Below are 13817 nucleotides of genomic sequence, written 5' to 3'. Positions count from 1 at the left end.
AAAATCATGAATATATATATGAATGGCCACTGACTTAAATTTATTTATTTAAAAAAAAAAAAAAAATGTCCTTGATTTGTTTTTTACGTACTTTCAATTTTTCTACTATCATCAGAAATTCCAGAAGCACTGTTGACTTTTAATTCTGATTTTGCAATCTAAAAAATATTTAAAAAATTATTTTTTTATTTAAAAATTAAAAATAATAATATTTTTACCTTGACGTGATCAAGATCCTGTTTGTCTTTTTTGAGATATTTTCGAATAAATGGTGCCATTAACATGGGATCTAATTTATTAATATCTTCCGATGAAATTAAACTAATTGCAAGACCAACGCTCATTGTTACCATTGCGCCCAATACTGTATACCACAAATAACTCAAACGATAAAGTGTCCAAGGTTCTCTAAAATTTTAATTTAAAAAAATTACATTCACTTAAAAAAAAAAAAATAAGGGATATCACACAAATTGTTAGAAATTAATTTCTTACGAGTCCATAATTGTTTCCGGTGGCACCAATAATAAAAGATTTTTCGACTCTTGAAACGAATAAGTGCATCCTTCAGTGCTAACTGGTTTCTCATCAAATCTTTAAATTGGATAAATTGAAAAATTTTACACTCCATTTTAAATAATAAAATAATGAAAAAAATTGTCATTTTTTTAAATAAACTTAAAAAAATTACCTTATTTTACCACTAGCGATCGCTGCTTCCGCGGATAAACAAATCCAACCCATAAATCCTAATCCAGAAACTCCGCCAATTAATGCACCCTAAGAATAAAAACAAAATTAATTTTTGTACAAAAATTAATCACTTTAGAAAGAAAAAAAAAATTTTATTTTAAAAAATTCAAAATCACCTTTGCATTGATCCATGGTATTAAAATACCCATACTGAAAATTCCGAGAGATGGTCCACTGGTGATGGCACTTAAACTTGTCGACAACTGTAAAAATTGAAATTTATTAATAATCCTTGCGGATAAAATAAATAAAAAAAAAAATATATTATTACCTGTAAAACATGGGAGCCTGTTTTTTCAACAACGAAAACTAAACCAACACATAAAATTCCCATAAATATGACTGTAAATTTCATTAAAATATCAGCACCTCTTGGCGTGAATGGAGTTTTACGATATGGTTTTATAAAATCCTCGAGAATAACCGCGGCCATTGAATTAAGACCAGTGGATAATGAACTATTTAGAAATTAAAAATAAAATAATTAATTATTTATTTTAAATAAATAATTAATTTATTATAAATAAATAGAAATCTACGAATTTGAAAAAAATACCTCAAAGCAGCACTAAAAACTCCAGCTACAAAAAGTCCCGGAAATCCTGGAAATTCGCCTAAAATATTCATAACAAGAAGAGGAAGAAGTTGATCTTTAGCTTTGGCGAGCTGAGAACAAAAAAAAAAACGAAAATCATTGTCAATTATATATGAAAAATATTTCAATAGAAACACGTGTTGAACACATTAACATATAATATAGTAATTGCAATAAGGTGAATATGTAAGTCCCCCGAACCTCAATTATGGACATTTCAATAGACTAAATTATATAAAATTTACCTTAGTAGTCAGTGGATCACATTCGTGATACCAAGCGTAAACGAGCATTCCAGCGTAGCCACAAATGCCAATCAAACACAATGCTCCAATAATAAAACACCACAAGGCTCTAAAAATTAAATATACAAAAATTTATATTTTTAAAACATTTTTTTTTGCATTACATTTATTTTTTTCAAATTTAAATTTTAGTTCTTTTTATAAATTGAAAAAAAAACCATTTGGATTTTTATACCTTCTTGCAGAACGAAGAGTTGGAAGTGCCAAATATCGTTGAATCATATTTTGATTAACAGCAGAAATTTGTAGCCAATGAACAAATCCACCGATTACTAAAGCCCAAATTGTATGCCTCGTGAAAGGATTAAAATCAGTTCTGTTGGGGGAAAAAAAAAGGATTTAATTTCTAGAAATTAGAAAATTTTGAAAAAAAAGAAATATAATAAAAAACATACGAGGGTATTTCAATTCTTCCAGATTCGAGATTTCTCATAATCACCACTGAAAGTCCACCGAGATCAGATGTGCCTTTAAAAACAATTAATAACATTGCTCCAAACATTATAAAAGTTTGAACAAAATCAGTCCAAACGACAGCACGAATTCCGCCCTGAAAATTTGATAAATAAAATTTAAAAAATTAAAAGAAAAAAAATTTTAGAAAAATAAAAATTAGAAATTTCCAACTATTGTAAATAAAAATACACTTACCACACAGGTGTAAAAAATACAGACGACACAAACAAAAGGAGTTATTATATGAATATTGATTCCAGTAACTGAAAAATTGAAATAATTCAAATAAATTGAAAAAATAAGATTAATTTTTTATATTTTAATACCTTGATTGAATGCCAAAGCTGGAACATAAATAACAATTGGAAGCCACGTTATCTAAAAATTTAAAAAATACTGTATTATAAAATTTTTTTGTACGAATTTTTCTTTTTTTTAAAATTTCACTTACAATTCCAATTGTAAAAAGAACAGAACCCAATATTCTCATTTTTTTATCAAAACGTCTCTCCAAATATTCATAGGTGCTAGTAAGTTTAAGATCATGAAATACTGGTAAGTAAACATTAGACATAACAAATCCAACAATAATAACACCAAATGCAATACACAAATATCCAGTTCCATGTATATAAATTTCCGTTGGCATACCAAGTAATGAAATACCGGAAAAAAAACTTGCAATTAAACTAAGGCTCACTGGTAATGTTTTCATATTTCTTCCACCAACAAGATATTCATCTTCTCCAATTGATTTTTTCACAAAACCAAAATAAATTCCAATTCCACCACAAGCCATAAGCATTATTGTAAAAATTGTATAATCAGTTGTACCAAATGTTTGTGTCGATACACTCATTTGTTCAACTGACAATATTGAATCGGATTTCATATCTGAAGCCATTTTTCCTTTTTTTTATCAAACAATTCTAAATAATTATATTATGTAGAAAAAATCCTCTGGAAAAAAAATGTAAATATTTATTTGTCTTCAACTATTATTAATAATTTAATAATCACTCACCTGTAATTGTAAAAACTTTTTAACTCATTTTCAAAAAAAAATTCTTATTTCCAAAAATTAAAATTTAGATAAAAAAAATCAATTAAACGTCACTGGGAATTTTAAATCATAATTAATACAAGAAATTAAATAGGAACACAAGAAACACAATGGGAGAAAAAAAATGCGAGTGTCCCTTAACTCCGAGGAGGACAAACTGTGGAGTGTGACCATTTTCATGTTAAGAATAACCTGATGATTTTAAAAGTGACCTGGGTCATTGCAGGACGTTCAACGCGATGGCGACGCTACGTATAGATTTAATTTTTCTTTTTTTAAAAGAAGAGTCAATTTTCTTGTTGAACGACAATGATAACTTAAGTGGTGGAAGCATGTTTCTCTCGTGCATTCAGCAATCACAAAGTGGATAATAATTCAACCATCTCTTCTTTGATTAGTGCCTGAGTCTACGATTTAAAGCCCCCTCAAAAAAAAAGAACCTGCCCAATCGAGAACACACAAGGTCGACGAGTCGTTAAACTACGTTGACGTCAGACAATTTAAAACTCCGTTCCGCATTCATCACAAAAGAAATCCAATTTTATTTCTCACTACTGACACAAATTGTTCATGTCGCGTGTCAGTTTTATCTACATCGTGACAAAAATCTTGTTTAAAAAAAAAAATTAATCATTTTCAGGAATTGTTCAGGAAAAATGATTCTCGTTATTAGAAGAATCAAAATTTTATAATTCTTAGTTTTTTTTTTTCAAATGAATTAAAATTTGATTCTTCTTTGTAACTGATTTTATTCTTTTTTTTTTTAATTAATTTATTAACCAAATGAAGATTAGAAAATTATTCTTGTTAACGAAATGTGTATACGGAAATTAAAGTACTTATTCTTGGTAGAAACTTGGCAATTCATTTCCTAGAATTACTTTGCGTTCAATTCCTTTCTCGGTGATTACTCCAATGCGAATAACGCCTCCACTGCTTCCGTCTCGAGCCATAGCAAGAGCAAGTGCTGTAAAAATTAGAAAAAATCAAAGTAATAAAATATAAGAAATTTTAACTAAAAAACTGAATTTAAAAAAAACGCTTACTGTTTTGAACTAATTCAACACATTCATCCCTTGTCATATTGGGTTTGTAATTGGCGTCAACATATCCATAAACATAAGTTGATCCTGAACCACCGATGGAAATTGGTTGACGAACACACATACCACCAATGGGAACACTGTAAACCTGACCTCCTTTTCGTGAATCCCATCCGGCAACGAGAATTCCAGCCATCAGAGAATCACGATAATTGTAACACATTTCACGAAAAACATTAGCGGCAGTTTCTACCTTTGGTGGTTCTCCTAATTCCATTCTGAAAATAAATTATTTTATTTCTCTCTCATTTATAAATAAATTAGGTCTCGGATCGACTTTAAGACACAAAATAAAGTTGTTTTAGTCGATTTACATTTCAAAAAAGTTGATTTTTTTATTTTAATTAAATTTAATTAGTTAATAAGTATTTGACTTTGAAATAACTTACAGACCTCGGGTAGACTTTAAGGTACAAAAAATGTTCCAAAAAAAGTCAAACAAGACGTTTTTTTTTATTTTAACAAAATTCAATTGGTTAATAAATATTTTACTTTAAATAACTAATATTATTAGATATTAAATTCATTTTATTAATACTGTAATGAGAATAATTCTAAAATGAATATTATCAAGAAAATTAATTTCGAATATTTCAAAATCTAACTAATTGTAAGAAAAATTATCAAAATTTTATTTAAGTAAGACAAATTTCTAAAAAAAAATTCTTTAAAGTTCCATTTTTATAATTTATTTGAAGTCTGATTTAAATAAATTATTCGAATTAAAAATTTTGTCAAAGTTTTTAGTTTTGATGGTCAAAAAAATTTCAGGCAATACTTAATCAAGTTTTACAGATTTTTAAATAAACATTTTTTTTAAATAATGATTTTGGAAGAATTATATAGTTGAAATTTTGAGAAATAATTGAATTTCAAAAGATTTTGTTAATTTTCAGACAATAATTAAATTTTACAGAAGTAAAAATAATATATCAAATAATTTAAGATAACATTTTTTAAACATAATTGAATTTTCAAAGTTTTAAAATTTAGATAATTCTGAATTTAATTCAAATTCAAGTGATTTTTAATTTAAAATTTTTGATCATTTCACTAAAAAATTTATTAAAAATTGCAAACAAAAATAAAATAATTTAAAAACTTTTTAAGTGAATATTCGTTTTAGATAGTTGAATTTTCGAAGAATATTATTAAAAATAATTGAATTTCAGGAGAGTTATAATAAAAATTATTAAAATTTCAAAAAATTTTAGAAGGAAAATTTTAGAAATAATTCAATTTTAGAAGCTTTTAAATTGAAATTTTTGAAAATAATTAAATTTCAAAAGATTGTGTAAAAATTTCAGACAATAATATTATAATAAGAGAAATTTTTTTAGTGATTTCTGTTGATGGAGAATTTATATTAGAAATCATATACAAAAATTGAATTCCAAAAGTATTTAATTAAAAAATGTTCTCAGATAATTGAATTTTCGAAGAATATTATAAAAATCATTAAAAAAATAATTGAAATTTTTGCAAATAATTAAATTTCAAGTGATTTTGAATTAAAAATTTAATTTTAGTTGCTAATTTTTTAAAAATTATAAACAATTATTAAATTTTATAAAAATTTTAATTCAAAAATAGTTTAAGATAATTGAATTTGTGAAGAATTTTATTAAAATTATTAGAAACAATTAGTTTAGTGAAAAATTTTAGTTATAAATTTGTTAAATAATTGAAATAAAGAAGATCTGAAGATCTGCATTCTATACTAAAAAAATTGTATTTTGTTTATAAATTTAAAAAAAATGTACCGAAAAGTCGTATAATTCGAGGCTTGATAAATAAAAAAATATAAATCACATTTATTAAAAATAATTAAATTATTATTATTTTTTTTTGTATCAATTGCTGTCCAACGCACATATCACGTGATAAAAACAACTCTCTAAATATAACGCACAGCTTTATTGAATAATAGCTTTAAATTGAGGATATTCTTTTAATAAATCTAATAATATATATATATAGAGTAATATACGTACTGATGAAAACCCAAATGATAGGCTACAATACTTGAAATTGCTTGAGTATCTGCAGAGGAACCGGATCGACAACAATAAATGTTATCAGTTATTTTTGTCAATTTATCCGCATATCGATTAGCAACGTATGATCTAAAAGAAATTATTATTTAAAAAAAAATTAAAAAGACAGTGGTTAAAAATTCTACTTTTAATATAAACCACGAAGTATCGTGATATAAAAATATAATAAATATATTATAAAATTATAAATTTTTAGCTACAAATTATTAATATTGAAATTTATTTACCCTGTTGTTGAACGTGAATCTGCGCCAATTACAACACCACCATTAAATTCAACAGCCATTATAGATGTCTAAAAAAATAAATAAATTAATATAAATTAAATTAAGGGGAAATTAATTGAGAAAATAATAACTTAGAAAGTGTACAATTAAGACAAAATCTAAATCTATAAATTGCATTAATTAACCTAAAAATCGGTAAGTTTAGTAATAATAGAGAATTTAAAAAATAATAATATTAAAGCTTTTGTCATAAATTACATTAAATTATTATTTTAATTATTTAATTTGCTAAAAAAAAAAATAATAGACGATTTTTAAACTGGTTTGCATTGTCATGCTAACCTCAAAAAAAGAAATTTATTTAAAATTAAGAATAAAAGGATAAATAACTTACTCCTGTACTGTGTTCGGATGTCATCCAATCTGAACCCATTATATTGTTTGTTCCCATTGCAAATTGTTGTGAAGGTTCTACAAATGCCATTTTTATATTTAATTTATTAAAAAACTGTCACAAAATTGATGCTTGTATCATGTACACTTATGTCAATGTATGTGTGCCTGTCCATGAGTTGCAAAATAAGTCTCTACATTATCGACAGTTTATTTTATTTTTTTTATCAAATTTTTCAAAAAGTCGAATTTTTATTTTCTATATATATATAATTAATTTTCGTCAATAATTGTATATGTTTAAAACTAATTATTTACTGTAATAAAAACAAATTAAAAAAAAAATTAGTCTTGCCATCTATTGGGCGGAAAATGTTTTAAATTTGCGCGGAGAACAACAACCAATGAGCGATCGATAAATTTTAAAGTGGCACCTCATTGGTTGTTGTTTTCCGCGGAAATTTAAAACTGATCAATAAGAGCTGACATAAACGTCATTTTATCAGTGCTGCCATGAACTAAATCTTCCGCTTAACAGATGGCACCACTGAAATATTATATTAATTTTGATTTTATTGTTGTAAACATTGTTTTAAACATTTTATACAACAAACATTGTTAAAATGAACTATTTTGTAATTATAAGTATATCTGAATTATGAAGTTAAAAAAAAAAACAATTCACTTTTTTCGATACCAGTGTCAACGTTGGTGGATATTTTTTGAAACAAACATTGTTTGAAAAATTGAGTCATCTTTTTTTCCACCACTAGAAAATTGACAACATTTTATTTATATTTCTTAATATTTTTGTTTGTTCTATATAAATTTTTTTTTTTTTTTATAAAAGTCAATCACGTATTTGACATTTGTTATTCATTGTAAGTTTATACTAGAGACAAATTGGGTCAGAAATTTTTTTGACAGGTTAGGTTTACTCAAAAATCCTCACACATATATACACAATACACACACGCACAAAAGGGAAACGTCAGAACTTTAAAAAAACCGGACTAAAATTGATTTATGGTTTTTTTTAAAAATGATGGTGCCGGCAGTGATATTTCTAGGTTAATAAATTTTGTGTGATTTTAATAATTGTAAGAAGATTAAGTGAAAATTTAAAAAAAAAAATGGACAATAGAATTGCGATATTTGATCCGGACGAAGAAGAGGTTAACAATGAAATTTTCAACGACATTGAACCAGTTCCATGGGTTAACGATGAGGCAAATTATGATTTGGATGATATCAACATGTTTTTCCATAGGGTAGATTCTGATCAAATTATTTATCAGGAGAAAAAGAAGAAATGCAAATTTATTGGAAAATATGTTATGGGCGATTTACTCGGTGAAGGGAGTTATGGAAAAGTAAAAGAGATGCTTTGCTCTGAAACACTTTGCAGGAGAGCTGTAAAAATATTAAAGAAACGAAAACTTCGAAGGATACCCAATGGAGAAAGCAACGTACAATCGTGAGAAATTATTATATTACTTTTTTTTAGTTAAAATAAGCAGGCCTTGGATTATACGACATTTTTTTATTTTTTCCAACTGTTTTTCAAAAATATGAATTATTTTAGACTTATTTTAATAAAATGTGACTTTTTCGACTTTTTTGTACATTTTTTTTAAATTTATAAACAAAAGACAATTTTTTTAGTATAGAATGCAGATCATCTTTATTTCAATTATTTAACAAATTTTTAACTAAAATTCTTCACTAAATTAATTGTTTCTAATAATTTTAATAAAATTCTTCACAAATTCAATTATCTTAAACTATTTTTGAATTAAAATGTTTATGAAATTTAATAGTTGTTTATAATTTTAAAAAAATTAGCAAATAAAATAAAATTTTTAATTCAAAATCACTTGAAATTTAATTATATGCAAAAATTTCAATTATTTTTTAATGATTTTTATAATATTCTTCGAAAATTCAATTATCTAAGAGCATTTTTTAATTAAATTCCTTTGGAATTCAATTTTTGTATATGATTTCTAATATAAATTCTTCATCAACAGAAATCACTAAAAAAATTTCTCTTCTTATAATTATTGTCTGAAATTTTTACACAATCTTTTGAAATTTAATTATTTTCAAAAATTTCAATTTAAAATCTTCTAAATTTTAATTATTTCTAAAATTTTTTGAAATTTTAATAATTTTTATTATAACTCTCCTGAAATTCAATTATTTTTAATAATATTCTTTGAAAATTCAACTATCTGAAACGATTTTTCACTTAAAAAGTTTTAAAATTATTTTATTTTTATCTGCAATTTTTAATAAATATTTTAGTGAAATGATCAAAAATTTAAAATTAAAAATCACTTGAATTTGAATTCATTTCAAAATTATCTAAATTCTAAAACTTTGAAAATTCAATTACGCTTAAAAAATGTTATCTAAAATTATTTGATAAATTATTTTTACTTCTGTAAAATTTAATTATTGTCTGAAAATTAACAAAATACTTTGAAATTCAATTATTTCCCAAAATTTCAACTTTAATTTTTCCAAAATCGTTATTTTAAAAAAAAATTTATTTATAAATCTGTAAAACTTGATTAAAAGTATTGCCTGAAATTTTTTTGACCATCAAAACTAAAAACTTTGACAAAATTTTTAATTCAAATAAATTGCTTACATCAGAAATAAAATAAATTATAAAAATGGAACTTTAAAGAATTTTTTTTAGAAATTTGTCTTACTTAAATAAAATTTGGAAAATTTGTCTTTCAATTAATTCGATTCTGAAATATTCGAAATTAATTTTCCTGATAATATTCATTTTAGAATTATTCTCATTACAGTATTAATAAAATGAATTTAATATCTAATAATATTAGTTATTTAAAGTAAAATATTTATTAACCAATTGAATTTTTTTAAAATAAAAAAAACGACTTTTTGACTTTTTTTGGAATGTAAATCGACATTTTTTTTGCCTTAAAGTCTATCCGAGGTCTGTAAGTTATGTAAAGTAAAATACTTATTTACTAATTAAATTTAATTAAAATAAAAAAAATCAACTTTTTGGAATATAAATCGACTAAAACAACTTTATTTTGTGTCTTAAAGTCGATCCGAGACCAAATTTATTTATAAATGAGAAAGAAATAAAATAATAAAAAATTTTAAATTAAAAATTAATTGAATTTGAATTAATTTCAAGAAATCTAAATTCTAAACCTTTGAAAATTGAATTTCGTTTAAAAAATGTTATTTTAAATTATTTGATATATTATTTTTACTTCTGTAAAATTTAATTATTGTCTGAAAATTAACAAAATCTTTTGAAATTCAATTGTTTCCCAAAATTTCAACTTTAATTTTTCCAAAATCGTTATTTTAAAAAAAAATTTATTTATAAATCTGTAAAACTTGATTAAAAGTATTGCCTGAAATTTTTTTGACAATCAAAACTAAAAACTTTGACAAAATTTTTAATTCAAATAAATTGCTTACATCAGAAATAAAATAAATTATAAAAATGGAACTTTAAAGAATTTTTTTTAGAAATTTGTCTTACTTAAATAAAATTTGGAAAATTTGTCTTTCAATTAATTCGATTCTGAAATATTCGAAATTAATTTTCCTGATAATATTCATTTTAGAATTATTCTCATTACAGTATTAATAAAATGAATTTAATATCTAATAATATTAGTTATTTAAAGTAAAATATTTATTAACCAATTGAATTTTGTTAAAATAAAAAAATCGACTTTTTGTGTCTTAAAGTTGATCCGAGGCCTGAATAAGGATAAAAATAATTTTTAATTTTTGTTTATAGGGAGATCCGATTATTAAGAAAATTGAAACACAAAAATGTAATTGATCTCGTTGATGTATTATACAATGATGAGAAGGAGAAAATGTATCTAGTTATGGAATTTTGTGTAGGAGGTCTTCAGGTGAATTTAAAAATAGAAATATATATTTGTGGAATTTGTGATAAGATTTGTTCTTTTTTTTTCTTAGGATATGTTGGAAAGTTCACCGTATAAAAAATTTCCCCTATGGCAAGCTCATGGTTATTTTTCTCAATTATTGGATGGATTGGAATATCTTCATGGTACAGGAATTGTTCATAAGGACATTAAACCGGGAAATCTTCTCTTGACACTTGATGGAACTCTTAAAATCAGCGATTTTGGAGTTGCTGAGGTAATTTTGGAATTATAAAATTATATTCGAAGATGAAATAATTTTTTTTTTTTGCATTTTTCAGGCGTTAGACATGTTTGCCAAAGATGACACATGTACAACAGGACAAGGTTCACCAGCTTTTCAACCTCCTGAAATAGCAAATGGCTGTGACACGTTTGCAGGTTTTAAAGTAGATATATGGAGTAGTGGTGTAACATTGTAAGTTACTTTTTTAATTAATTTAATTTAAATTAAATTTTTAATTTAATTTTTTAATTAATCATTTATGAAATTTATTTTCAGATATAATTTTACAACTGGTATTTATCCTTTCGAAGGGGATAATATTTATAAATTATATGAAAATATTGGAAAAGGTGTTTACACAATACCATCGGAAATTGAAAATTCATTAAAATCACTTTTAATGGGAATGTTGGAAAAAGATGTTGACAGAAGGTTTTCCCTACAAGAAATAAGAAGACATCCTTGGATTATAAGTAGACCGTCAAAAACATTAGAAGAAGTGCCAATACCTCCACTTCGAGGTGATGAATGGCATACAATGACTGCACTGCCGTACCTGATGGAACATCATTATGGAACTGATAATAATTCTACATATTTTACCGAACATCAGCTCAATGGTAAGAACATTTTTTTTTTTTATTCTCTAATTTTCCTTTTTCCAAATTAAAAATTATTTTCAACTATTTACAAAATTGATCATATTTTTATTATTTACAAAATTATTTTTTTTCAATTAAATATTTAACAAGTTAATAGTGTACATTAATGTGAACGGTGTGTCCAGACATCTTGTTTATAAATTGGTAAGTTTCGAAATTCAAATTTTCATTGAACGTGTAGATTTAACATGATTGATAATTATACTAACTGGGATATGAATTTTCCTTTAGGGGACAAAAATTTTCTTTTTTTTTTACTTCGAAATCGAGAATTAAATCGATTATATTTTCACAGATACAAAAAGGAAATCTGAACGTTCTTTATCAAACAGTCTGTTTGTGTTCTTATCAAAAACGTGCATCATACTATAACAAAGAATGAAATATGCTTAAATTTGGATCATATATAAATATTTATGGATATACAATACTTGGGTACTCTTTTTTTTTGTGCTGTGTGAAATTGCGTGTTAAAAATGTTCGATTATTTTCATTGTAGTTTTTTTTTTCTTTGCTTCTACTAATCAAAGTTAGACTCCCTGAATAATGAAAGAAAAAAGAAACTTTTACAATTTTTTTTCCGGGATTTTCGATCGGTTTTTTTTTTACTAATTGATTGCAGTTTGAATGGAAAAATAACAAAGGACTGAATTTTTTTTAAATTCATTTGGAAACCCAAGTTTTTTTTAATTAATTTAAAATAAAAAAAAAATGTCTTTTTAAATTTTGCAGAGGAACGAAGACTTCAAGAATTGGAGGATGTAAGTGGCGATATTAGAAGTACTTCAAATAGTCATAATGGCAAGGCAAATAATCATCAAAATAAACGAAGATGGCGTAAAACAATATCGTGTATAAATGTAAGAAAATTTCCATCATGTAAAACATCGTGATTCAATTTTTATTTTAGTTTTTATTATGTTATTTACTTCATTTGACTGTGCTAGTCAATTTTATTTCTTATTTACTGGCACTTTGACAGTACTGCGAATTGTCAAAAATGACATTATTCGCGATAGAGAGAGAGAGAAAAAGAGAGAGAGAGAATATAAACATTTGTGATATTAATATAAAAATAGTTAAATAATATGACACTATCTTTCATGTGCCATGATAAAAAAAAAAGGAAAAAATTATCGATTATGACTTGTTCTAATTTATAGAGAATTCGTTATAATTATGCTTGAATAATTCTTTGAGAGAAGATTCCAAAGTCGTCAATAATTATGTTTTAATTTCCACTCGATTTGATGCAAAAAGAATTTTATTGTCTTTTTATTTTATCGAGAACTTTTTTTTTTTTTTTTCTTTTATTTTCATCTGCCTTGTTAGGTTCTAGAATTTTCACAACGAAGAAACATATTTCCATTTGGAAATAAAAAAAAAAAAATATATTCAAGATTACACACAAAATGTTAGGAACAAGAAAAATTTGACAATTAATGTGCTGCACTAATTAAACAGTATTAAAAGGAGAAAAAAAAATCTTTCAGAATGTGCGAGGCATTATTTCATAAATTCTAGTTTTTTTTTTCATATATATTAGAATTATTTTTGAAAATTTCTTTTAATTACAAAATTAAGTTTTTATTTAACTAAGATAAAAATTGTTTTAAATCAAATTTTGGAAATAGAAAAAAATAATATAATTACAGAATTTTTATGAATAATTGTCTTCGATTTAATCTACTTATTCATGTTTAAAATAAAAGAAGCTGCCATGTAACTTAAAACAAACAATAGAATTATTCTATTTTAAATAGAATAATAGAAAAAAAAAATCATCTCAATGTTGAAAATTATAATTTTTTTTTTTTGTCGAAATTGTAATTCGTTTTATATTGAAAAATGTGTTAATTATTTAAAAACAAATTGTATATATAATTATCTGTAAAATAAGAACAATATTTTTACTTTATTGAATATGTGAAACATTGAAGAGCATCAAATATATCAAATTCTTTTTTTAAAATGAAGTTTTATTTTTACAATCTTTGATAGTTAGTAAAAAAAAA

General features: G+C 24.1%; 3 protein-coding genes across 3 annotated transcripts; 1 reads left to right on the top strand and 2 right to left on the bottom strand.

Annotated features, from left to right (window-relative positions):
* Window positions 1–53: 53 nt before the first annotated feature.
* On the bottom strand, window positions 54–3413 carry LOC127288645 (sodium-coupled monocarboxylate transporter 1-like). The gene is made up of 14 exons (XM_051316238.1): window positions 3134–3413; window positions 2561–3069; window positions 2436–2487; window positions 2305–2372; window positions 2049–2203; window positions 1829–1969; window positions 1594–1702; window positions 1310–1419; window positions 1025–1211; window positions 870–956; window positions 692–780; window positions 496–594; window positions 219–408; window positions 54–158 (listed from the first exon to the last, which is right to left on the bottom strand). The coding sequence occupies exons 2-14, from the start codon at window positions 3011–3013 to the stop codon at window positions 84–86; spliced, it is 1815 nt and encodes a 604-aa protein (XP_051172195.1). The 5' UTR covers window positions 3014–3069; window positions 3134–3413; the 3' UTR covers window positions 54–83.
* A 505-nt stretch (window positions 3414–3918) lies between these two features.
* On the bottom strand, window positions 3919–7121 carry LOC127288651 (proteasome subunit beta type-6). Its single transcript, XM_051316248.1, has 5 exons — window positions 6954–7121; window positions 6560–6627; window positions 6270–6401; window positions 4219–4493; window positions 3919–4139 (listed from the first exon to the last, which is right to left on the bottom strand). Exons 1-5 carry the CDS (start codon window positions 7041–7043, stop codon window positions 4012–4014), a joined length of 693 nt encoding a protein of 230 aa, XP_051172205.1. The 5' UTR covers window positions 7044–7121; the 3' UTR covers window positions 3919–4011.
* A 423-nt stretch (window positions 7122–7544) lies between these two features.
* LOC127288648 (serine/threonine-protein kinase STK11) lies at window positions 7545–12828 on the top strand. The gene is made up of 6 exons (XM_051316244.1): window positions 7545–8429; window positions 10758–10878; window positions 10946–11131; window positions 11196–11332; window positions 11417–11760; window positions 12535–12828. The coding sequence occupies exons 1-6, from the start codon at window positions 8086–8088 to the stop codon at window positions 12693–12695; spliced, it is 1293 nt and encodes a 430-aa protein (XP_051172201.1). The 5' UTR covers window positions 7545–8085; the 3' UTR covers window positions 12696–12828.
* Window positions 12829–13817: the final 989 nt, after the last annotated feature.

The sequence above is a fragment of the Leptopilina boulardi genome, unplaced genomic scaffold (assembly GCF_019393585.1).
Source record: "Leptopilina boulardi isolate dan_hultmark-lab unplaced genomic scaffold, ZJU_Lbou_2.1 LbouV2_392, whole genome shotgun sequence".
Taxonomy (NCBI): Eukaryota; Metazoa; Arthropoda; class Insecta; order Hymenoptera; family Figitidae; genus Leptopilina; species Leptopilina boulardi.
Note: the sequence above shows the minus strand (reverse complement) of the source record. Positions and strands in the feature narration are given on the sequence as shown.